This window comes from Mizuhopecten yessoensis, unplaced genomic scaffold (genome assembly GCF_002113885.1).
Source record: "Mizuhopecten yessoensis strain PY_sf001 unplaced genomic scaffold, ASM211388v2 scaffold245, whole genome shotgun sequence".
In the NCBI taxonomy this organism is placed as follows: Eukaryota; Metazoa; Mollusca; class Bivalvia; order Pectinida; family Pectinidae; genus Mizuhopecten; species Mizuhopecten yessoensis.
In genome coordinates, this window is record NW_018403450.1 from 161,762 (window position 1) to 189,322 (window position 27,561).

At 33.3% G+C, this 27,561-nt stretch overlaps 1 protein-coding gene across 2 annotated transcripts in view; it reads left to right on the top strand.

Moving 5' to 3' along the window:
- The window catches only part of LOC110444990 (syntaxin), a 68,363-nt gene extending 48,068 nt beyond the window's left edge, over positions 1 to 20,295 (top strand). Inside the window, exons 5-10 of one of the 2 annotated variants that reach the window (XM_021489462.1) lie at positions 2,906 to 2,979; positions 6,496 to 6,604; positions 12,979 to 13,052; positions 15,490 to 15,627; positions 16,197 to 16,307; positions 16,883 to 20,295. In XM_021489462.1, the coding sequence (XP_021345137.1) occupies positions 2,906 to 2,979; positions 6,496 to 6,604; positions 12,979 to 13,052; positions 15,490 to 15,627; positions 16,197 to 16,307; positions 16,883 to 16,960 (584 nt within the window). In that variant the 3' untranslated portion in view covers positions 16,961 to 20,295. Of the gene's footprint in view, positions 1 to 2,905; positions 2,980 to 6,495; positions 6,605 to 7,036; positions 7,146 to 12,978; positions 13,053 to 15,489; positions 15,628 to 16,196; positions 16,308 to 16,882 lie in introns of both variants that reach the window. The other variant, XM_021489385.1, reaches the window with a different exon arrangement.
- The last annotated feature ends 7,266 nt before the right edge of the window (positions 20,296 to 27,561 follow it).

Sequence of the window (27,561 nt, forward strand, 5' to 3'; positions counted from 1 at the left end):
GGGGCAAAATGTATTATGGTTTATAATGGCAAATGATACTTTGAATATTACATGTTAATAACTAGATTGAAATTATAACCTTGAATTGACAGTTTGATACTTTGAAAATTTTGAGCCAGCCCTATCCCAAAGGGCTGTAGGGTGGGACTCAAAGGAGTCAGTGTGCTAAAATTTCTTCATTTTTCCTTGTTAAAAATCAGAGGTGTTAGTTTCAAATCCTTTTTAGTCTGAAATCTGTATGCTAGATATTGAGTAAGGTGGTTTTATTGTTTTTTGTCACTTTGAATAATATTTCTGTTCATGTTAAAAACAAAATCAACTCTCTGTATAAATATATCAGGTGACCGTTAAGGCCCATGGGCCTCTTGTTATTTATTATTTTCATTAGTGCAAAACATTTCGTAATCAAATCAGACATTAAGTTAATCAATATAGCTAGTCAGTTTAAAGTTTGAATACACATGTCATAAATGAATTAAAATGAATTAAATTGACACAAAAGTAGACATATTTTATGATACTACGCATTTTATGATCAAGACCAGTGTTATTGTAACTGACATGTTTCTTGTCGTAAATACACATTGATATTCATGATATATATTGATAATCTATAATTAAGTTTGAAAATAAGTTATTCATAATACCAGAATTAAATCTAGGAAGAAAACAAATCAATATAGTATTCCTGTGGACGTTTAAACCCTACGCAGTCAAACAGAATTATTGGTATTATTGGAAAAACATGGGAGGCTCAATATAAATGGTTATGATTCCCACAATAAACAAATCATTATTTCGCTCAATTTGTCTGAATCCTCTCAATACACTATCTGTGATGGGATATATTTACGTTAGGTTTGATCATCTATCAATGGTTATATCATTTCTGATAACCTTTCCACCAGATTTTCTCATAAAGGTTGACTGGCTATACCCATTGATTATACAAATGTTGTGAAGGCATCATGCGCTATGTAAGACAAAACTTGTATAGTCATGTTTGTTAGTGATTTAAATTCTCCGTGAAATTTCTCATTTCTGTCGTCATGTTACACCAAATTAAAAAAACCTTGAAGGCCAAGTCTGTTCTTTGCTCATCATGACCAGCTCTGTATGTTGGATTTTCTTCATAATCATTGTATGTTGTATTAGTCCAAACCAAGTAAAACACTGTTTGGCTGTAATTGGCTCGAACAATAACTTCTCCCTCACATCTTTACGTGTCAAGTGGGCCAAATTAGGGAGGATATTATATAGATATAGCGATAAGTTCTCGGCTAGAATTTGTCTTCAAAGTCATTTTCCAAATAAAGTTTATGTTTGTCAGTAAAATTGATCTGAATGAAATGTTGTCTAAGAATTTGGTTATTGTAATGTGTTTCCAGGTTTATGACGTAGAAGAAAAATGAAAGCATGTTCTGCAATATATATATAATATGAGGAAGGATATTTCTATCCGGGGATGACTGATTACTGGTTATTGTGTATTATGTAAAGCCAAAGAAAACAACAACTACTTTTTCATTTATATCAGATAGTATTATCTCAGGCTAATTAAATTATAAAAGCTGTTGTTAGGAAGTTTTGATTTAGTTACATCTGAGTCATTCAACATAATTTGTCCAGGACTTATACAATTATCATTCCAAAATGCTTTCACCAAGTTTTTGACATGAAACAAGTTTCTCAACTGGTTTTTGACATGGAACAAGTTTCTGAATTGCATTTTAAAACCAAATTTATTTGTTTATGGACTCTAGAATAATGATTCATTTCATTGAGCATTGCACAGGAAGCCAATTTCTGATCATATCTGTAAAAATCTAGATCCCCAGACAGTAATTTATGATTGATTTTTCACTTTGCCAATTCAATATTTCACTCATGAATTTTTTGTTACATGTACGAGGACATGGAGTTATTTCCTTTCATCAATGTTTTGAGATCAATCATGGCTGTGAGATCAATCATGGCTGCTATATTAATCTATGTTTAAATTCTCGTACTTTAACATACTGTTTCATGTGAGAACAAGACGAGCAATATTTCACCAATGGTCACCAATGGTCACCAATAGTCACCAAAGTTTACCAAGGGTTACCAAGGGTCAACAAAGTTTACAAAGGGTCACCGACCAAGGATTACCAGATTCACCAAAGGTTACCAGTTAAAGTGTCATCAAAGTTTACCAAGGGTTACCAAAGTTTGCCAAGGGTTATCAAGGGTCACCAAAGTTCATGAGGGGTTATCAAGGGTCCTCATAGTTTATAATTACCAAGGGTTACAAAGGGTCACCAAAGTTTACCAAGGGTTACAAAGGGTCACCAAAGTTTACTAAGGGTCACCAAAGTTTACCAAGGGTTACCAAGTCGTACACTCTACATTTCTACATACTTGCCACAAATGCCAGGAATCAAGCATTGTGGTCAGCCAAACAGTTTGGGTCTTTCCAGTGTCCTCCTAAAAAAAGGACACATAGTTGTAGACATCAGTCATGAACATAGGGCAACATACGTTTTCCCCCGTGCAAACCGAGGATCTTCTCGACACAGTTGAAATAGAAGAAAACTACTAAATCTACAGGGGGAGCAACATCAGTGGACCTGCAGTGGGACAATTTGTTTGGTTTCTTCAAATGTCCCCACGTAACCATGGAAGTAACCATCCCCATTACAGAGGACATTGGATGCCTGTTACTAGGATGCAGTTAGATATAACGGGCCTATTTTTTCCCAAAGCTTACATGGGTTGCAAATGACGTTTGGTTAATAATGTTAAACGATAATACGACAAAGACAGAGTTGTGTCACCATAAAGTTGTAATCTATAGCAGGTATGGAAGAAGTTTGCAGAAATATTTCTAAAGAAAATTTACTGATTACTTGTTTTCTTATTTTTCCAGTTATTGAACAAAACATAGAACAAGAGGAGCATTCCAACAAATCATCTGCAGACCTTAGAATACGAAAGACACAAGTATGTATTTACACCAATCATCAACAGTTTCAGAAAGACTTCAACACACTTGCATTGGTAGATTTGGAAATTAAAGTTGTATCATCACTTGTCAGTTTTAGTGTGAAATTCATATCAGCACTTTCATTGGTCAACATCAATTTGCAAGTATGTGTGAGCACTTTTCATTGGTTGATTCACATGTGGAAATATAAGAGCACTTATGTGGTGACATTTATCTGATTTTGTTTTATATACCAGAATAAGAGACTTTTTTCATTAACATGCAATCAAGTGGACACCTATTATAGGTCCATTGTATTGGTACCTTTGTTGAGTGAAGGTAACCTACCTTTCTGTAACATAGTTTCATCCCCCCAAAAAAAAAAAAACTTATAAAATAATTTGTTTTTCATTAATCATAATTTGGCCATATTCAATAATTGGATGACTCATAACTATGAAAGGTGCACAATAAGGCAGGGATTCTGACGAGATGATTGTTACTTACTATATAACATCATTTAAAGATGGATTTCTGCTGATTTTTAGCAATATTTCACCATGAAAGATATTTAACATTATGCATTAAGTTTCCTTAAATACCACCAAATAAAGAATTTGTTAAAGAGAAGTGCTGGAATAATGAATAATAAACGTATAGCTCCATTGAGATGCACTACTTTTACTTTCCATTTATAAAGCCCGTTTGATTAAGGGAAATAGGGAAATAGGTAAAGGTATGGAAATAGGTAAAGGTATGGAAATAGGTAAAGGTATGGAAATAGGGTAAGGTATGGAAATAGGTAAATGTATGGAAATAGGTAAAGGTATGGAGAGGTACAAAGAACCATGTGTTGTTGGTTAGCTTACAGTCCTTTGGGATGGACTTTTTTTCAAGCATATTAAAGCACAATAAGACTGCTTCAAAACATTATAACAAGAAATGCATATTACGTACGCTTGAAAGTACTAAAAATTAGCAGAACCCGTCTTTAAATATTAAAAGGAAGTCGAATATGAACTTAACAAGATTCAAAATTACAGTTGATTGTAGGGAAAACTTCAACATCTTCAGTGGACAGTTAGAAACATTCCATAACCTTTTTTTCATTCTGTATACCAGGAAATTTTGTCACAATTTAACTTTTCTACCTTTTCTCCCTAAGTAATGAGAACAAATTTATCATGACGGAAAATATTTATACACAGCATATTATACATAACCATTACATGTATGTGGAGGGCGGAATTGACACTAGGCAACTCTGGATTTGAAAAGGGAAGGGTGAAAATTTGATGTGGTAAAACATTTCTGGTATTCAGTATTTTATATCATGACATGAGGAAATCACACTTGCATCATCATTTTCCTCTTATTGATCAATTAAGTGATATAATTAAACATGTATTGTAAATGGGTCAGTTCAACCTTCATTTCCACTAATCTGTTCAGTCATACAAAGGAATGAAATTAATATCATTAAATTGTGTGAAGAAAGATAATTTGACATTTACAAATTTTGTTGAAATTGAAGTCTATAAAAGCATGTCTATTTTTTCATATTATATGTGTCCAATGCTAAGATATTACTTTTGCAATATTTCTTGTCTTTAAATTAAGTTTCATTTTCAGATTTATTCATCAAAAAATGCAAATTGGGATTTTATGGCTTTTCTGACGCACACAAACAAAAGGAAAATTTGCGAAAAACCATAGAAATATTCAAACAACTTAAGATAACTCATTACTGTCCAGTAGAAAATTTTCTAATTTTTCTGAAGCTGTGAATCAATTTTGAATAGAACTGAATTTGTTTTTACTTTGAAATTTTCCACTGAAATAAAATAGTTGATTACATTCTTGACAAAGAAAACACAAGCAAACCTGTTGAATTCATCATTTTACTTTCCAAATATTTGGGGGCAACATTTGAAGAGAAAATTTCCTGCTTTATTCATTTTCAGGATTTTTTTCAGCAATTCTCCAGAAGGTTTCTTTTTCAGGTTCTTTCATTAGCACTAAAAGAACTTGCTTTTACAAAAAAATCAGAAGAACGTGGATGGTTAAAAAACAAAATTCTTAAAAGTTGACAAATATAGTGATATTAATTTTAATCTTCAAACTTCTCACCAGTCTGATAAACTATTTTGTCTGAACCATAAGCTTGTTCTCTTCAGTGGTATGTCAAAACTGTAATACTTGTAGCTCCTTCACCCTCATATCTCTTGTTCCAATGCTTTCCTCTCATTAGAATTTACCTTTTTGGCAAAATGGTTTAACTAAGATTTAATCTAATGCTTCAGCTAAACAATGACAACCTAGGTAACCTTTCACTGTGGTAGTGGGTGCTACATATTACAATAATTCAAAAAGAAATACCAATTTTTCAATGCCCAACATTTTTGTAGGAAAGATTTGAAAAAAACACACTTAAAAATGAACTTCTTAAACAGGTCAATTAATGCAATTATTTACAGAACAAATTAAATTCTATCATTTCTTAAATTGAAATGCAAAATTAACCTTTTAAATCGAGTAATAATTACCATAAATTCAGAGATTGCTTGCTATCTACAATTACACATTGTTTGTATCCCAGTATAAAAGATTTCAATCTGTAACTTTGTGTCAGAAAATCACCTGTTCAACACATTGCCCGTTCATGAGGAAGCAACATGGCATTTTCTTCTGCATGAAATGCTGAGGGCGGTCCCAAGGAGAGACTATTGAATTGAAATCCAAGGTTTCTTGAAACTTTTATTGATAGCTATATAGGTAGTAATACATTTTATGCATACGTAAGTTATGCTAAATATTTTATCATGAAAATAGATTTTACAATTGAAATGAATAAAAAATCTTTTTTTTATAGTTTCTTGTTTTACTTCATATTTTACAAAATTCATTCTTTTGTCACATGTAATTATTGCATAACAAAAATAATGAAATGGACTAGAGATAAAATATTATCGAGAAATTTTCATTCATACTTATTTTTAGATGACACCAAACAAGTATGTACAGCTGAATTTCTGTTTAGTTTTTATGTTTCTTTGATGTTCATACTTATTTTATTTAAAATCATTATAATACAAGCAAAATTTAGCTACAAAATTTAGTTGTTGAAGTCCATGTCAATTTCCTAATTGGCAGTTTCATTTTTTTGTCTACATTTATTAATGAGATTTCAAGCAGTTGCAAGTTAACTCTATCAAATATAATATTAAGTTAATGTTTTAAAACTTTTTCACATAAAACTATTAATATTTAAACAATGAATTGGTTTAAATATATTCTTTCCTATTAAACAAAATAATACCATTAATATTAATTTTCCATCTTAATTACTTCCTACCAAACTAAATGTTATTTAATCCGTTCTGACATTATTTTCCTATTAAAAAAAATAAAAAAAGTTTTAGTATTTATTTTCTATTGAACTAAACAATTTAAATATTTATTTCATATTGAAGTATTTCTTTTCTTTCTAAATCTATTAATATTTCCACTTTGATGTGTAACTTTTTCTGTAGTATTCCACAATATCACGTAAATTTGTGGAAGTGATGGGAGTGTACAACCAAGCTCAGCTAGACTACCGAGAGGGGTGCAAAACTCGAATTAAGCGTCAAATGGAGATCAGTAAGAACGTTTCTATTCTGCACGGCGTTTCTTTTTAAATCTCCTCTACTAGATCAGCCCAAACCTCTTACTTTGCTCTAGGTAGCAAAAGAACATCTCTTCATTTTCTTTTTTTTTCATTTGTTTATTTTTTTCCGATTTTTTGTTCACAAACGATTGTTCCATTTGGCTGGCTGTATTTTTGTATTGAATACTTCAGTTAGTCTTGGTTCACACTTCAAAACTATTTGCTTTTGAAATTCAGGATGAATTCCTGTAAAGTTTTGGATCAAAATATTAAGGTTTCATTTTCAGATAAAAATGCATACCTTCGGTAAATGGAACAGTCATTTAAACTATTTTTATTTGATTTTCTAGTAAACTATAAACTTTTGATGGATTTTTTGTGTTTTTTGAATAATTTCTGTACATTTCTTTTCATTTCTGCCCTAGCACGCCACATTATCACGTAAATTTGTGGAGGTTATGAACGATTACAATTCGTGCCAGATAGACTACCGTGAGCGATGCAAAGGACGCATTCAGAGGCAGCTGGAGATCAGTAAGCCATCGTTTCGTACTTTTTGCTTGTGCTGCTGTCTCCCCCCCCCCCCTTACGTACAAAATTACGCTGAGTTCCTTATTTGGTATTGTCTGCTAATTAACTATCAATTACCTGTAGCGTGGGCCTGTGAGCTAGCGTAAGTGCATGTCAATCAAAACCTGATAGTTGTTGTACTGCTTATGTCTTCAACATTTTGCTGACCTGATCGTAACAATGTTTGTGGAATTGTCGGAGATCGGTGGCCACAATGTTAGTCAGAGTTGTCAGAGATTTTATAAACAGTCTAACAATGAAAGGTGTAATTTGGTCGTCTTGTTTATTGCTATCGCAGTTATTTCTAAATGCTGATTTTTCTCTGCAGTGGCCTACAATCGTGTGTAAAATATTGAAATAGAGTAGCTTAAATCCTTACTTATTGTTGCTAAAATTGAGTCTGCTAACATTTTTCGATGTTTTTAATTTTATTCCTTTTAGTACATAATGTAAAATTTGAAATAATTGAAATTTTGCCTGATTTCTTTTTTGGACGTGCTTGGATAAGCACAAAGTCACCAACTAAAATCCATGTATTTTTATCTTATTTTTTGTCAAATTTTACATAATTTTTATCTGTAGATCAAGAATGGGTGTTAGATTGTTTAGTTGTAATATGTGCACTTAAAGCAAACTGGTCCATGTTATACAGGCTTTTTCTCCAGAGTGTGAATTTTGTAACAAATTCTTTTTAGATTTCATCCACTGCTTTCCCAATTGTTAATCCTAAGTGTTTCTTGTCCCTCTGTACGCTGTACAGGAAGTACCTGTTGTTACTTCGATGTCGTAATCCATGTCAGTTTGTCCCTGTCAGAATTGCTGACTTTCTATATATAGATTCGAATAAAGATGATTTTCCATTCAAAAAATCTAAAACATTCTAAGAACATTGTGTTATTAGATTAAAGATGGAGACATTTTTGAGAGACATCCTGTAATTATTTTTCAGATAAAAATTCTGTACTTCAATTTCATATGGGAACATTTTTTAGATGCACTCTATAATCAGGTTTCAGATAGAGAAATTTGATAAGAAACGTTCTTAAATTATATTTAAAATAAATATCTCTGATTTAATGGCATATTCCATTTACCATAGTTTCATAGAAAATCTTAAGGCATTTCAATTAGGGAGTGTATAGTTATTCATTGATTAATCAATTGATACAGGAGAGATCAATAGTGTAGAAATACATCCAGCCAGACTGAGATTGATTATTCAATTATAGTATAATCAGTGACAGGAGCCGTGGCTTTTTATGTCATTTCCCTGCGCTCTGTGATATGTCTATACAACAGTCACAATCAAACCTGTATGATATGTTTTTGTGAGAATTCTCTCCGTATTATTGTGTATCACAGTTTCTTTTGAAACAAATATTTCATTGTCAGGAATATCTCAATAGATATGGGGAAGGGTAGGCAGTTGTATTTTATAAATAGGAACACAAAACATGTATTTATGAAATTATGTAAAACGTATGATGAACTTGTCAAAAGAGTAGAAAAATACCTGTTTTACATGTTTTCTTTATATCTTATTGTTCCGCCCTTCAGTGATTATCTCCCTTTATGCTTTAATCGAAGCATTACCTGTTATCTCAAGCACTTTTGTATACCATGTATGGACTGTTGTTTGATATTTGACCCATGATTTGTCAGTGAATTGTTGTTCCTTTCCCTTTTCATTCGTGGAAAATTATGCATCATCTTCTCCAGTTTAATATCGTGTTGATGAATCACCAAACCGTGATTTTGATCAAATTTTTAATTGATTGTTACATCTGGTTTCCTCATTGATTAAAATGACCCCAAATCTGACCCAGATTTTCTCCTCTTTTATTCTCAACGGTGATCCCAGATTTTTCAAACAAGTAGGAACTGTTTCCAAAAAAACATTTATCTAATAAAATATTCTCAATCTGACTAGGAATTAATGAAGAAATGTCTCTCATTTTCTGATGGCTGTGACTTTTTCTCTTCGTGATTCTGAGTTATTACCTTTGTTTCCTTGATGACAGAATGTTGCCCATCATATCCAATTGAAAGTGAGAATCATCTCTTTTTATTTTATTGATTAAAGGAATTTTATCAGTATGATCCCTTATCTTACGAGAGAATGCACAATCAACAGCCAGTTATATATTTTCTGGGCTGTCTTCAGCATTTCTCATTGTTTGACTTTAAATTGATAACATTTTTTTTGAAAATTCTTTAGAAAAAAATGGCTTGTGATAGCTTGTTTTAATTTTTGTTTTGAAAGTAGTATATTTAAAATTTCTTTGAAAAAAATCCACTGAAAGATATGTTAAAAGGACTGTAGGGGAAGGCTCAACACAGACAGCATTACCAGTTCTTAGTTCCTTTATTGGTATTCTAGCAACTTGTCTGAAAGATTGTTTTTCAAATATAGGAACACTTCTATAAAAAAAATCACATACCACTCTATGTGAATGCTTCTTTGGAGACACCTTGGGCAGCTTTTGACCCATTCTCTATGTGGGTATGTATGTTTGGCCTATAGAACCGGCCCCTGGTCAAGACTGTTGAGTATTACACCCTTGTAAATACTGACCTGGCGAAAATAATGACCTCTGCTATACTTGTGTTCGTGTAGGAGCTATTGAATAATGACAAAAATATTGAGCCTTGCTCTCACAAACATTGCCGTGTCCCCTGATAACACTTGGGACATAAGGGGTTTTCTGGAAGGGTATAAGATCAAACAAGGTTTTTTTCTGGAAGGGTATCAGATCAAACATGTCACCCTGCAGGTGAAATAGTTGCATCTTACCAGCTTAGTAAGGAGAATTTCTGGGGTTGAATCCATGTGAAGACACTTATTAAAAATAACCTCGGTTACACCTTGATTCTATTTCTTTAGAAAACTAAAATGATAAATTATCAATCTTGGTGTGATATATAAAGTGGATACTGTGAAAGGTCATATCCAATAGTAAGAAGTGGGTTTCATTCATTGTTCACACTAAAACCACAAAATGAATCTTGTGATAGATTTCCTGTTTCTCCTATGTTTCCTGTATTGTAATGTGTGGCTCTGTATCACGTCGTTGTCTCCATGGTTTTGTTTAAACTTAATCAGATATCATGTTTACAATACAAGACCTTTTTGTTATGGGAAAGTTTACTGCTGTTTCTACAAGCTTACTTGATATGAATGTTACTACAATGTTTCTAGAATTTGGGCTCAATTGTCAGAAATTAAGGGATCCCTCCCCACCCCCTCTCCACTTACCCACCATACCCAAAGTTACACTGAAAAATGGTTTTGTTCCTCTGTGATTCTAGAAAGATTGTTCAAGGTATGTTACAATCTCTTCAACAAATTTAGTTTGTTTTTGCATAGTTAAGTACCAGCGGTATGTTAACACCAAGTTCTATACCTGATTAGATTTGTGTGGTTGTCTGTCAAGGGTAAAAGGTCAAAATCACACTTGACTTGTTTCAAAGTAACTCCTCTATAAATTTAGTGAGTATTTAAACCATAGTATGGTAACCAAGTTCTTGATCTGCTTTAGGTGGTCAGCCTCAGGTCTTTAAGTGATTATCAGTCAAGAGTAAAGGGTAAAAATCACACTTGACTTGTTTCAAAGTTACTCCTCTACAAATTGAGTCAGTATTTATTGGATGGTACATGTATGCCCCCTGTTCGTGTTGTTTGTAAAATCACCAACTTTCCAAAAGAAATTTTATTAAAAGCTGAAATTGACTCCAGCAAAATAACTGACTTCCCTAAAATAATATTTCTTCTATATTGTTCCTTTTATGGATCTGAACTTTGTCCATTTTCGCATTATATTTTTGTAAAATTTCTGTTAAAAATTACTACCATAATTATAGAGGTAATGTCCCATTTTATCATATCTCGTCTTGATGAATGGAAAATTGCTGCCCTGTACGGAAGTCTGCATAGCAAAGGGAAAACCCGGCCATTATTTCTGACGTGTTATAAGGAAAGTAGCTGTTATACGTAAGATGGCTGCCTGTTTGTTCTTTACTGTGTTAGATTGTTTTAGTTGTCATAGAGGCCATCTATAGTGTGACGCATGAGTTGTGGACAGAAAGTTTGTTGTATTTACGAATAGGATCTTTTGTTCTGGACAACATTTACCTCGAATAAATGAGGAACTTTTGATGGTGTACAGTATTGTAACTTAAAGGTTGACACTTTTACTATTTTGTATATTTCAAGGTTGTGACTTTAAGAATTATCTGTAACTGTCAAGTTACGTCAAATTGAATACAGGTTGTACATCCGTAAACTGTTTCTTTCGAAATAGATACTGATTTTGTCTCTTTGCATATAGCGATTTGTAATATGAATTTCTTGTTCATTAAACCATGACACAAGACAACAGAAGTGTTAGATCATGACGTCTTTGCCATTTCAGTCATAGTGATGTTGTTTGTAGTAAATTGGGCATCATTTGCTATCAATTTTGTGGTAGATTACTGTCATAATAGTAGATTTGTAATTAGTAGTGAACAACATGAGTGAGAGAAAGAAACTTTGTTGTTTTAGATTGATGATATCCTGATGTCTTTGATGTGATTTGCCATAGAGATAGAACTATCATTTGGTTACCATAGCAATAGAGATTTGGTGTCAATAATGTCTTTTACTATAGAGATATATTAGTTACCATAGCAATATAGCAATGTTGTCATTGATATTCCCTACCAGGGTTAGACACTAACCTTTTTTTGCTTGGTAGTCCACAGGACTAGTTGAAATGATTATTTACTAGTTCTGTGTCAATGTAACTAGTCCAAGATTTCCTTAAGAAAACATCGCGATCTACAGCATGAAACATCAAAAGTAATCAACTGTAGGGGACTTAAAATAACTGCCTTAAAAATATAGTAAAGGATTTAGTTAATCTTTGACAATTTATAATGCAATATATCTTATTTTAAGCAGTTTTTAAAATCTTAAAAAGGAATATTCTTACCTTATAACAATATTTTTCACAAGTCTAAATGATCAGTTAGGTAAGGTGATTCACTAGTCCTTGCTGAAATCTACTAGTCCAGGACTGAGCGGACTAGTGTTAGTGTCGACCCCTGCCTACCATGGAGATAGAACTAGCATTGGTAACCATAGTAATAGAGATTTGGTGTCAATAATGTCTTTTACTATAGAGATATATTAGTTACCATAGAAATATAGCAATGTTGTCATTGATATTCCCTACCATAGAGATAGAACTAGCATTGGTAACCATAGCAATAGTGATTTACAATCATTGATGTCCTCTAACATAGAGATACATTAGTAGCCTTAGCAATATATATATGTCTTTCTATCATTTCCATAAAGATATGATGTCTTTGATGTCATTTACCATAAATGTAGATACAAATTGATTTGCCATAGCTATAGATCCAGCATCATTTAAGATATTTATATTGACACATGTTGCACTTTTGGGCAGATATTTTATTTTTGGCACCCTACACAGTCTTTACTATGTAATTATTATCTTATCATGTGGCTGTTTTACAATTTATCTGTTGAATTAATTTCCAAAATTATTATTTCAGGAACTCTTCAAATATTTGCAAAGATTTTATGTATGACTATGTGACTGAAGTATGTATATACAAAAATAGTTAACGAGGTTATGGACATGAAACATTTCAAAGAATATTTATGTATAAAAATGTCAATTTTCATTTTATTTGTTTAAAGTTTTACTTTTATCTGGTAATATTCTTTTGGTTTGATTATAAATGTGGCTTGAATTACAACTAAATGTAAACGTTTGTGTTATAGCTGGAAGAACTACAACAAACGAGGAGCTAGAAGACATGTTAGAATCAGGGAATCCGGCAATATTTACACAGGGGGTACGTACACCAAATATGTACACTGATGAGGCCAACCAAACATATCATTCCTAATACGATGTCATAGACTGATGAGGCCCACCAAACATGTCATTCTCCATACAATGTCATACACTGATGAGGCCCACCAAACATGTCATTCTTCATACAATGTCATACACTGATGAGGCCCACCAAACATATCATTCCTAATACGATGTCATAGACTGATGAGGGCCCACCAAACATGGCATTCTCCATACAATGTCATACACTGATGAGGCCCACCAAACATGTCATCCTTCATACAATGTCATAGACTGATGAGGCCAACCAAACATATCATTCCTAATACGATGTCATAGACTGATGAGGACCACAAAACATGTCATTCTCCATACAATGTCATACACTGATGAGGGCCAACCAAACATGTCATTTTTCATACAATGTAATACACTGATGAGGGCCCACTAAACATGTCATTCTCCATACAATGTCATACACCGATGAGGGCCCACCAAACATGCCATTCTTCATACAATGTAATACATCGATGAGGTCCAACCAAACATGTCATTTTTCATACAATGTAATACACTGATGAGGGCCCACCAAACATGTCATTCTCCATACAATGTCATACACAGATGAGGGCCCACCAAACATATCATTCTTCGTACAATGTCATATCATTCCTTTTACAATGTAATAAACTGATGAGGGCCCACCAAACATATCATTCCTAATACGATGTCATAGACTGATGAGGCCCACAAAACATGTCATTCTACATACAATGTCACACACTGATGAGGGCCAACCAAACATGTCATTTTTCATACAATGTAATACACTGATGAGGGCCCACCAAACATGTCATTCTCCATACAATGTCATACACTGATGAGGGCCCACCAAACATGTCACTTCTAATACAATGTAATAAACTGATGAGGGCCACCAAACATGTCATTCTACATACAATGTAATAAACTGATGAGGGCCCACCAAACATGGCATTCTTCGTACAATGTCATATCATTCCTTATACAATGTCATACACTGATGAGGGCCCACCAAACATGGCATTCTCCATACAATGTCATACACTGATGAGGCCAACCAAACATGTCATTCTTCATACAATGTCATACACTGATGAGGGCCCACCAAACATGGCATTTTCCATACAATGTCATACACTGATGAGGCCAACCAAACATGTCGTTCTTCATACAATGTCATACACTGATGAGGCCCACCAAACATGTCATCCTTCATACAATGTCATAGACTGATGAGGCCAACCAAACATATCATTCCTAATACGATGTCATAGACTGATGAGGCCCACAAAACATGTCATTCTACATACAATGTCATACACTGATGAGGGCACACCAAACATGTCATTCTACATACAATGTCATACACTGATGAGGCCCACCAAACATGTCATCCTTCATACAATGTCATAGACTGATGAGGCCAACCAAACATATCATTCCTAATACGATGTCATAGACTGATGAGGCCCACCAAACATGTCATTCTTCATACAATGTCATACACTGATGAGGGCCAACCAAACATATCATTCTTCATACAATGTCATACACTGATGAGGGCCCATCAAGCATGTCATTCTCCATACAATGTCATACACTGATGAGGGCCTACCAAACATGTCATTCTCCATACAATGTCATACACTGATGAGGGCCCACCAAACATGTCATTCTACATACAATGTAATAAACTGATGAGGGCCCACCAAACATGGCATTCTTCGTACAGTGTCATATCATTCCTTATACAATGTCATACACTGATGAGGGCCAACCAAACATGGCATTCTACATACAATGTCATACACTGATGAGGCCAACCAAACATGGCATTCTCCATACAATGTCATACACTGATGAGGCCAACCAAACATGTCATTCTTCATACAATGTCATAAACTGATGAGGGCCAACCAAACATATCATTCTTAATACAATGTCATACACTGATGTGGCCCACCAAACTTGTTATTACTTATGCAATGTCATACACTGATGAGGGCCAACCAAACATATCATTCCTAATACAATGTCATACACTGATGAGAGCCCACCAAACATGGCATTCTCCATACAATGTCATACACTGATGAGGGCCCACCAAACCTGTCACTTCTAATACAATGTAATAAACTGATGAGGGCCCACCAAATTTGTCATTTGCCATACTGAGAATTTAGTTTTCTGAACATATCATTCCTCATTAAATATTTAGCTATATCTGTTGTCTGAAACAAACATTGTACATTTTACAAGTTCGGGAGTTTATAGCTAGCACCTTATTCAGGAATGTTATACCCAGGTATTATTCTATAATTGCAAATTTCTTCTGTATGTAAAATAAGTTTAAGAACATTTCATCATTTATATATTTTTACTTATTTCAGATCATAATGGAAACGCAACAAGCAAAACAGACGCTAGCAGACATAGAAGCTCGTCATAACGACATTATCAAATTGGAGACGAGTATACGAGAGCTTCATGATATGTTCATGGATATGGCTATGCTCGTGGAACAACAGGTGAGATCTAGAGGTCATAGGTCAGTGTAGAGTTCAGAGGTTTTAGACAGAACATTAGAGGCCATGGTAAGAGCTAATTCTTACTATCTGCCACCGTTGGAGGCAGGTACAACCCTGTGTGCACAACAAAATTTGGCTCCCACTATTGTCAGCCTCAGCATTTACAGGCCCAATTAAAATTCTACTGGTACAATTAAATTCAAGAAACTTATTTTACACTGTTTATATTTGTTTTAATTCATAATTAATTGATTGATATTTTAGTACCATCTTAATTTTCATTCAGAAAATAGTAATCAATACAATTAAGTGTAGATTTTTTTTCAAGGGACTATTGAGGGGATTGAGCCTGTAGGTATAGGAGAACTGCAGGTCCAGTAACAATTTTAAAGGCCCTGGACCTGTGATGAATGTCGCAGACTCTCTATTCTAGCAAGAGACCAGAAGTACTTCCATTTTCTAAATCTTAATACATCACTTCCCACCCTAAAACTTGTTATGAACTATTCTGTCTGGAATGGTAGATAATGATTTCTTATAAAAAGTAATGTTTATTGTTTGCGTTATAGGGCGAGATGATAGACCGTATAGAGTACAACGTGGAACAGGCTGTAGACTATATAGAAACGGCCAAGATGGATACAAAGAAGGCAGTACGCTACCAAAGTAAAGCTAGGCGGGTAAGTGGAGTTATGCCCCTTTAAACATAAAAATGTTTTGAAAGCTGCTAAGAGAGGTGATGATACATAGACAGTGTAGTTAGTGTAATTTCTGTTTTGTTAAGTTGTTTATCAGTTGGTAGAGTGATGTCCCTTTATATATAAAAGATAGTTTGGTGAGTAGGATTTCTGTAAGTTTATGGACCAAGTACTAGATCGGTGAGTATTACAGTGCTCTGTGGTTTGTATAGGGTATGAAGATGTTTTGTTTCGTATCGAAAATAAGCAGTATAGTATATATACCAAAATCATATAACACAAAAAAAAAGATTGTAGAAATAGAGCATTAAGTGTATACAGGATTTGTAAGTAAACAAGTTTTGTTTGTAAATAAGAAAACGAGCAAATCCAAAGCTGTTGAATACGTTTTATCCTTCCATGAACAGATGACTTTGTTTTTTTTATATATTTAACATATACAGTGTCACTATCATGCTACACGTTGTCTGTGAAGCAGTCCAGTAATTTTGGTATTCCTCTGATGTGTTTGCTGATGAATTTTCACGAGCTAATTTTTTCTCTCTTTTCTTTTTCAGAAAATGATAATGATAGTAGCTTGTGTTGTAGTTCTTGTGGTCATAGTTGTCATCATAATAATAACACAAGTTGCCTAGGAAATGTACCACATGACCCAACACAACCATTCTGATTGGCTAATGACATTCCAAAATGCAAATCAAGATTTACCTTTGAAAACACAAAGCTGGCATGCTATGCGACTTTGACTGCCAAGTGTCTTTTTCAAAGAGATTATGGTAGGTTGATCTACATCATGCTGGTGTTTGTAAGGCAGGTAGATGTGTTATGGATATTTTATTGTGTGATGAGCTAGACGAACGGCGATGGAATGCTGAAATTCCTAAATTAGACTGTTTTTGCTAGTGAAGTAACCTGGAAGCACGAAGAAAGATCAAGAAGCGGCATTTCTTCATAGACATGACAGTAGTGTTGTATTTATAAGTGGGAAGGATTGCACTGTAGGCCATCTTTCTCACCCACATTTAGAATATACCCTTCCTCGACTGATATTAATGGAGTCTCTTGGTCCTGCCATTTCCGTCTTAAATTCTCCAGATGTGATAAAAAAATCATTGAAAAATTATTATATTTAAGAACAGAGAAAAAGGGAAGTTTGGAAACAAAAATGAAGGGAATGCTGAAAGCTGTAAGTTTTTATTATGAATTAAAGTCACAGTGTATATCCACAAATTTTGTTGATTTCCAATTAAAACCCTCTATGTCAAATTAACATGTTATTATATGTCTGATCAAAGATAGATGCATGATTTGTGATTTCATCCTCCTCCTGTAGAATGAAAATAATAGATGCACCAAAAATCATTCAATATGTTATATATCTAGCTAAGTATCATTGCCTGGGTTGCATGGAGGTAACAGCTTCCTGAGATAATGTTTGTATCAGTCAAGAGTAAGTACAAAGGGTGTATCCCACAAGGTGGTGGGAATTGGTAGCTTATGTTTCTCTACATAGCTCTTTGTGCAATAAAGTGCATATGCGTAGATATGCATTTCTACCATGATAATCTTTTTTTATCCGTGATTATTGTAAACGTTTTCTTGACGAATTTATCAAGATTATGTACTAGAAAGATTTGTTTCAATTTCAAACATTATTTGTTATGTAAGCACCATTTGAGGTAATATAAATGTTATAAGAAATTTTCCACGAGTGTACCATTTTATACAATCTGAATAGAATCATGTCTAAAGCTCCACTAGAATATCCTTCACATTTATTAGGGAGTCCTATTTCATTTGACCTCTATAATTAGCCAATTTGTGTGTCTATTAAATCTCTCTAAAACCCGTCTTTATATAAAGTGCTATTTTGCTAAATTACTGGCTTTCAAAATTCTTCATAATTCATCGATCAGTATTCTTGTAAAAATATCTCTTTGAATGTTGTTTGAAAATTTATTTTATTTTAAAAGTAAAACTACAAAGTTTTGTATTGTAATCAGTGTGTTATGTGATGTTTTGCAAATGATATTATGATTTATATAAAGACAAATCTAATTGCTGTTTGGGTGGTCAACAATATGAGCCCTGTACACACTGAAGTGACGATGTAACTGGAGCGTTAGATTTGATTTTACTCGGAATGTTATTTGTTCTGTGTGTCGTGACATGTTATTTGTGTGAACTAGCCAGCACCATGCTTTTGAAGTAAATGTCAAACACAAACAGTAGTCATTTTAAATGATACTTCAGTTACCATTGACTACAAACACAAGTCGTGCCACAAAAAGATACTACCTGGTCATATTTAATGCCTATAAATATATAAAATAAAAGCCAAACCGTGACCTGAGGTGAAAACTTACAGAAGAAATGTAAAACATATGTCTATATTGTCATTAAGCTCTGTCACCTGTATGATTTCTGTTGAATCCTCTAAGGTTTGATAGAAAGCACAATAACGTGAGATTGTAATGGAATCAAAAGGATCTCCTTCAGAAAAGATGGTCCCTATCACCCGTAAGGTTGAGGTCCCTATCTTACTCTCAAGGTAGGGGAAGGTTCTGTTAGTCAAAATCAACTTTTAGAAATGACATTCCCAGAAATACCTAGACTTAATACGACAGCCAGTTAGATCGACCTGATATCAAGATATTATTTTTCTGTCTTATGGTTTCCGTGAGCTAAACATCAACATTGATAACCCGTAAGTCAGTGAACTGCCATCTCTGTTACGCTCTCCATACCCTTTGATATGTCATGACGAAGTTAAAGGCAGTGAATGTACCACCTTGTAGATAATAAAAGTAGACCAATTTGATCCTTTGATGTAAAGAATCACACAGCAGCATAACGGTAAAATTGACAGGCTTTGAATTTGAATGTCGCTTAACTCTGTAATCTTAAAAGGAAAGGTATCGGCCTTGCAACTGGTCAAATTTTATTTATCGCAGACCAATCAACTGCAAGGCTTATATTTTGTCATGTCATATTTAAGGAGTGAAGAGAAGGAAAGTGAGCATAAACCCAGGAATTTTGAGGATGTGATGCAAAGTGATTCCTCTAAAACATCAATTCAAACTTAAAGTAAATCTGTCATGTGCTTTACAGTTATAGATATGGATGTTAGCCATGCATGACTTGACATATGGCGATGTAGATTGGTTAGGCTTTTTTTCCCATATGATACAGGCTTTGTCCTTTACCGTACAATTTTACGTCCTGTATACTTATAAAGTATTGCAGTCATTAAATGAAGGTATAAACCATCGTATCGAATCATTATTGGTAAACTAGAACTGCTTGGCTTGCACAAACTTGTATGGTATCTTGCTCAAGTATCACGCACAAATCAATTAAATAGAATTAGCGCTTAAATATCACAATACCTTTTCCAGGATTCAGTTTTTAATGGTTCTAGAAATTCTGCTTTAATTTCTAGATTATTTCCAAGGTTTTTGGTTTATTATGATTAATGATAGACTTTCTGATTGTTTAGTATTGTTTATTTCATCACCAACTAAAATGTTTGATGATATGGAAAATGATGAATGAAGTGATTGTTCACAAATCAATATGTTAACCAATGATATGTCACAATAATCAACCATATTCTAAAAAATCATACTACAAAATAATTTGATTCAACAGATTATTCTTATCATGAGAAGCAAGTCTTCAGAACTGAAAATTGTTTTACGCTCACTGATTTGCTGACCACCGTTTTATGTATACCTGACTAATTAATAATATTTTGCATCTCCTCGGGTCATTAACGCTATCACCCCTATGCAACTTTAATCAGCTCGCCCATACATTGATCTGGATGAGTCCATTATGGTGTACAGTGGTGAAAGGGTTAACAGAAAAGTTTTGGAACATTTTCTGTAAAAACAAATTCCAATATGCTACATTTGAAGTAAGGAATTTCATTTGACGAATATTGAGGGAATTCAGCAAAATTTGGCATATTTTTTTTATATATATATATACACAAAAGTGTATGTCTGTTTGAGTGTTTATTATATATCAAAGCTGTATTTGGCTGTTGAGGAGATGCAAAGTTTGTACATCCTTGTTCCATATTGTGTTAACCCTTTTACCCCTGTGTAACCAGTAGACTCTACTGTACATTGATCTTGAGAAGTCCATAATGGTCTGCAGGGGTGAAAGGGTTAACCAAGTTTTTAAAACATTGATAAAATATTTAATATGACGTACAAGACCAAAACTTTGCTATATTGAATGTTTCCAACCGTACAGCTCTTCAAATACAGAAATAACAAAAGCATTTGAAAGATGAGTTTAAATGTGTACCAACTGTATTACCATAAAAATGATGTATCAATCATTTATTTATAGATTCTATAGACAAAGTGATATAAAATATTACGTTGTGGAATTTCGACAAAGACGAATGGAACAAGGATGATATTTCTGTGATTTTTTTTATAAAGCCCAAAATTTCTTGTAAATCGTTGAAATTAATGGTCACATTTGTTTCTGCTTGTATAAAGCTTCGATTGATTATATTTTTTTACTTTTCCTCAGGAAATTTGCTTAAAAGTGCCCTGTTTTCATTGAATGTTTATTAGTTGTGTTGTGAGTCTTGCCACAGGTTTACCCCTATAAAAGTACCACTGATCTAGGGCTGGACTTATAAACGATGTTCCTGTCTCTTTTGTTGTGACAATATCTAATTGTGGGTGTGTATACTTCCAATCTTCTTATTGTTAATGCCAACATTTAGTCTTTCTTCTTTTAAAAAAAAATGACATTAATTTGAAAGTTACAACAAAAAATAAAGTGTATATTTCTATTTAAAACTTGGTTTCAGAACATTACCAACCAAACGAAAAAGTTGTGTGAATGGTTAACCTGTGGTTAGACTGATGGGGCTACAAACAAACTAATGTCTAGTCTTTTTGTTTACCTTCCTCAGAAGTTAACTTTATTTCTGATCATATCTTTCAAAATCATGGGAAATATTTCTGATGAAGACACTGCCTTTATGTAGCTGAAACTGACTCTGTATTCATCTTCATCATTCAAATATTACAACAGATTGATGTTACATGTTACAATCAGAAAAAAATAAGATTTTTCTTTTATCTGGAAATATACGTATAAACAATCATTCAAACAAACGCAGTATTGTCATTTACGCAAATGGAGTTTTTTGTTATGTTGATACATTAACAAAGAAAAAGAATTAGAAGTTAACATCATATGATAAATCAGTAATTTATATGATATATGGTTATGTTAAGTGCTGTGAAACCATTCGTCAATTTAAAAAAGTAGATTATTTCTGAATACGTGAACTAAGGTTTTGTTATGATTGATTTGAGTAAAAAGAAATTGCTGCTGTTAAGTACCATTAAGTACCAACAAAACAGTCAATAGTTAAACTGGTAAGGGATGTCTATGATGAACTTAAAAAAGGCCGGAGATATCCAACCCTCAGCAGCAATGTAAACCTTGATCTAGAGGCTGGAAACTCGCTAATACAAAACATACGTCCTTACAAGTTTTAAAATAAAAGAACCAAAGTTCAATACACGTTAACTTTGTATCTATAGGTAAAAACTAATTCAAGTGGTGTTGGTAATGTGTGTTTGAATAAGAAATCCGTAGTTCATCTTATGTAACTTGTTACTACCATTCCATTTAGAAACATACACTATAACAATATAACGCAATGACATCAATACACAAAATGAAAACAAAAGGAGTCCCTTGTTCTTTACCAGGATCGGATCAGTAATTGATGTATACCTTATTTAACAATAGTAAAGATATTGCAGAGTTATCTTCTCTTGTGAGCAGGTATTGATTGTTACATCATTAGTTTGTGAGTGAAACGTAATCAATTTTTGAGAAAACGATGTAGCTTTCTCACACAAACCAATGCCGTAACAATCAATACCTGCTCACAAGAGCAGATAACTCTGCAATACGAAAAGATGGAATACCTTATTTAACAATAGTAAAGATATACCTTATTTAACAATAGTAAAGAATTCATTGACTCAAACAGCATTAATGGTTTTAGTAAATAAGGTTAGCTGCTAGAGGAAAACTACTTTATGTTTTGCAGATTTTTATTTATATTTTCATTTAATAATGTCTACAATTTTCTAATCAAATGTTACTGATTGTTGTGTTTTCACTAGCGATGGTACATGTACCGTTAGTGTGAACATCTAACGTCTATGTCTCATGATTGTTCTACCAACTATTTATTCCATTTTGTTATGATTGTGTATTATGATTGTTCATAAATCATTTTTGTATCCAAGACTTGACCTTTTGTGTTGTTTTAACTAGGAATACTACAGCATGAATAAAGGGAGATAACAATTGTAAGACTGATAGATAATATCCTCTCTAAAATTTGTTAATTTCATTATAATTATATGTAATCATTATGTGTCAAACTGTTTTCTATATTCAACCATCATGGACTTGCAGAGTGTAAGGACTTGACGAAAATAAGCAATGATGGCTACTCTTGTGTAGGTTGCTAAATATCATTTATGTTAATCAGACGACAGCAGTTGACGTGATAGGAACTAAACACTTCTCTGCTGTTCAAATTATACAAACCCTACCCAACAGGTACTGGTTCCTCTGATCACATACAATCATAGTACAATTCTTCAGTGAAGACCAATTTCATTGTCTTTGTGATGGAGATAATTTTCTTTCCATTCATAGATGATTCTACATGCTATGAACAACACTTTTGATGTCGTCCATAAAAATAAGGTAAACAAATAGCTTACTGGCTCTTTTTCTAAGAAAAACAAAAGTCTTACTGTATGTTAGAGATTCCCCAACGAAGTTTGATTTCTGTGTTAAGTATAGACGTTTCTATGGTGATATAATACATAGTACACTCCCGAAGTTTGATTTCTGTGTTAAGTATAGACGTTTCTATGGTGATATAATACATAGTACACTCCCGATGTTTCACAAACAACATTTAAGTGAGATCGAAAGGTTTTATATGTAATATAAAAACAATTATTATGAATATTTATTGCTGGATTTTATATTCATTTTTACATCTTTAATTGTAATCATGTTTCATCTATAAATTCTTTTTTTCCTGGGGATTCTTTCCACTTGTTTACGAAGTCCCCTATACAGTGTCCCAACAGAAAGGTTGAAGTTGTAGGGTGTTGTGGTTTTATTAGCCTGGACCAGTAACGTGATCTACTTATTCTATTTCTAACACATTTTTAGGCTAGGTAGTTAGTGAAATGGAGATTGTAGGTTAAAGTCAGTTTTGTGTGAGTTGTTCTCTTCATCAATGGTAACTAAGCATAAATGTTGTCGTTGTGTCGAATGTTGACTTTTCAGCGTTTTCTCCCCCATTGCAATAAATGTCAGATGAATTATGCAACACTGAACAAAAATTGCTTAAATGTGTACATGTTATTTGTCAGAGCAGGTTCCCTATTTTTATCATGGATTTTACTGTTTTTAAAGCTTCCTAGGTAAATTGTGATGGATGAGATCTATGAAAAAGAACATTGTCGTGAGATTATCATTGTCGCTGGTTCCATACATAGGCTATTTCTAACAATGTTGGATGTTAAACGAGTTCGCTGTCGAAATATTTCTTTCCAGATGATACAAAACTAAAAACTAAACTAAAATATTTGAGAAGTGTAAATGTAGTTATTAATGATTTTCCAAAAAGAAATATGATTGATTTAACACTTCTTATAAGAACAGTGTTGTATCCAAAATAAGTATATTTGAATTAGATAATGATGATAGATTGGGTAAGATCGGTCTTTTTTACACTTAAGTTTAGCATGTACCATCTATGCGAAGATAACTTGACGTTGTTCTCTTTAAAATATACCGTATCATATTTCATATTTGTTTACCATGGCACATTGTTGAAATGATTCATTTTGAAGTACTGTTGGTCCGCGAGGTATTCACAATGATTTGTACAGTATGTTGTATATCTGTATAACAAGGGAAGTGTGTTATCGTCAATGATCATCAACATTTAAAAAAAAACTAAGTGTGTTATCGTAAATGATCATCAACATTTAAAAAAAAAAACTAATTTGTAACTTATTTTTGTAACACATATTTTTGAGTGAAAATTCAAGGATTAGTTTGAAATTGTTACCATACCTTGATTGAAGTGGAATAAGTCTCGCTATTTAATGCTTCTCGTTGTGTTCATCCTATTGCTGATAGCCAAGTCCCGTTTTCATGTGTTCATTCTACATTCATCAATTTGCTCAGGATGAAATGGTAATTTTTTCTGTCCAAATCGACCAATCATCGTCTTGTTTTTATCCTTGGAAACCTAAGTAGGTCAATGTATATAACTGGCTTTTATATACAATATATATATATATTAATGTACTACTATTAACAATTAGACAGCAACATTATCATTAGATCATGTATGTATTTATTATAAGGTCACTACTGTATTGTACATATTACATGATTGTGTATACTATTCTTAACAATTGTTATGTTTATAATTATTCCACTGTTTCTTATTAGATTTTAATTCAAATTCCGATATTGTAAGCTTAATGTAAAGAAATTGTTGATATTTCAATAGAAATTAAAAAATAGGACTTGATTGTGTTATTTTGTTTCTTTTGTTTCACATGGAAACTTCATAGTGTCACAATTGTTGACCGATACCTCAATTTGACCTGTTATAGCCAACACAGTACACATTGTTAAAATGACAACCATGCAGTCATCTTGAATTCCACTATAAAAGTTTGCTATCACAATTTCTTAAAAAAGTAGAATACAAATAAATTGAACAGATATTTTTCCAGTTCCCCAGTGCTGCATATTTCAGTTTGATCTTTATCAGAAAAAATAGCTGGCAGTGATCTTTTTTTGGTCTTTTTTTCCCCCCCACAAATAATGGTCCATGATTCTAGTTCACATGTTCAAAGGTAGCCTATCTGTGAAAGGACAGCAGCAGTATGAACTTTTAAAGATATAACACATGATGCATTAACTGATGACACAAAAAATGTTAGATAAGGGAAAGAACTAGAACACTGACAGGTCAGTGAGGGCCCCGTCTTGTGGAAATATATCCGCCATAATCATCAAGAAGCAATCTGCCCATATAGCTGAGCTTGACGTTTGACATTTGGACTTCAAAAAGAATCGCAAGGAAGCAAAATATACATTTTACATGTACTATGATGTGAGTCTTGTTTCCTTCGACCTCCATATTTGCTGGGCTAACAGAAATGTAAATACCGGTGCAGTACTCATTTGTTAGCTTTGATTTGTTTTATTTCACCTTATATACCTCCTCCATCAAGAGCCAGGGCCAAAGTCAGAGATCCGCTTTGTCTTTGACCTTTGGACCCAAATGACCTTGACCATTAACCCAGTGACCCTGATCTTTGGTCTGTTGACTTATTCTATAATTCCGACCAACTTTGCTCCATAATATCATAACAAAATGTTCATCAGTGAAAAATCCAAAACTTGACCTTAACCCTTTGGACCCCGTAACATGGACCTAAGGTCAGTTGACACTGTGTTAAGTTCTGAACAAGTTTGCTACATAATAACATAAAAAAAGGTTCATCAGTAAAAAGATACAATAATTGACCTTGACATTGATCACGTGACCTTGACCTTAAGTCAGCTGACTCCTTTTTAAATTCGGACCAACTTTGCTTCATAATGTCAAAACAAAATGTTCATCAGGGAAAAGATACAAAATGTAACCTTCACCTTTGACCCAATGACCTTGACCTTTGGTCAATTGACTCCTTGTTTAATTCTGAGCAACATTGCTTCAAAGTGTCATACCAAAATGTTCACCAGTGAAAATATACAAAATTTACCCTTGACATTCTACCCAATAACCTTGACATTTGGTCAGGTTGACTCCTTGTTTAAATCTGATCAACTTTGCTTCATCATGTCATAACAAAATGTTCATCAGCGAAAAGATACAATAATTGACCTTGACCTTAAGTCACCTGACTCCTTTTTAAATTCAGACCAACTTTGCTTCATAATGTCATAACAAAATGTTTATCAGAGAAAAGATACAAAATTTAACCTTCACCTTTGACCCAATGACCTTGACCTTTGGTCAATTGACTCCTTGTTTAAGTCCGAGCAACATTGCTTCAAAGTGTCATACCAAAATGTTCACCAGTGAAAAGGGATAAAATTTGCCCTTGACCTTTGACCCAATAACCTTGACATTTGGTCAGGTTGACTCCTTGTTTAAATCTGATCAACTTTGCTTCATCATGTCATAACAAAATGTTCATCAGGGAAAAGATACAAAATGTAACCTTGACCTTTGACCCAATGACCTTGAAATTTGGTCAGGTTGACTCCTTATTTAATTCTGATCAACTTTGCTTCATCATGTCATAACAAAATGTTCATCAGTGAAAAGATACAATAATTGACCTTGACCTTAAGTCACCTGACTCCTTTTTAAATTCAGACCAACTTTGCTTCATAATGTCATAACAAAATGTTTATCAGAGAAAAGATACAAAATTTAACCTTCACCTTTGACCCAATGACCTTGACCTTTGGTCAATTGACTCCTTGTTTAATTCTGAGCAACATTGCTTCAAAGTGTCATACCAAAATGTTCACCAGTGAAAATATACAAAATTTACCCTTGACATTCTACCCAATAACCTTGACATTTGGTCAGGTTGACTCCATGTTTAATTCTGATCAACTTTGCTTCATCATGTCATAACAAAATGTTCATCAGTGAAAAGATACAAAATTTAACCTTGACCTTGACATTTGGTCAGGTTGACTCCTTGTTTATTTCTGATCAACTTTGCTTCATCATGTCATAACAAAATGTTCATTAGTGAAAAGATGCAAAATTTGACCTTGACATTTGAATCTACTGACCTTAACCTTTGACCTCAACTTTTTACCTCGGTGTGTCTCTTTGTTTAATTCCGAACAACTTTGCTTCATGTCATAAAATGGTCATTAGTGAAAAGCTACAAAATTTAACCTTGACCCCTGACCTGATGACCTTGACCTTTGGTCAGTTGACTCCTTGTTTAATTCTGAGCAACATTGCTTCAAAATGTCATACCAAAATGTTCACCAGTGAAAATATACAAAATTTAACCTTGACCTTTGACCCAATGACCTTGAAATTTGGTCAGGTTGACTCCTTATTTAATTCTGATCAACTTTGCTTCATCATGTC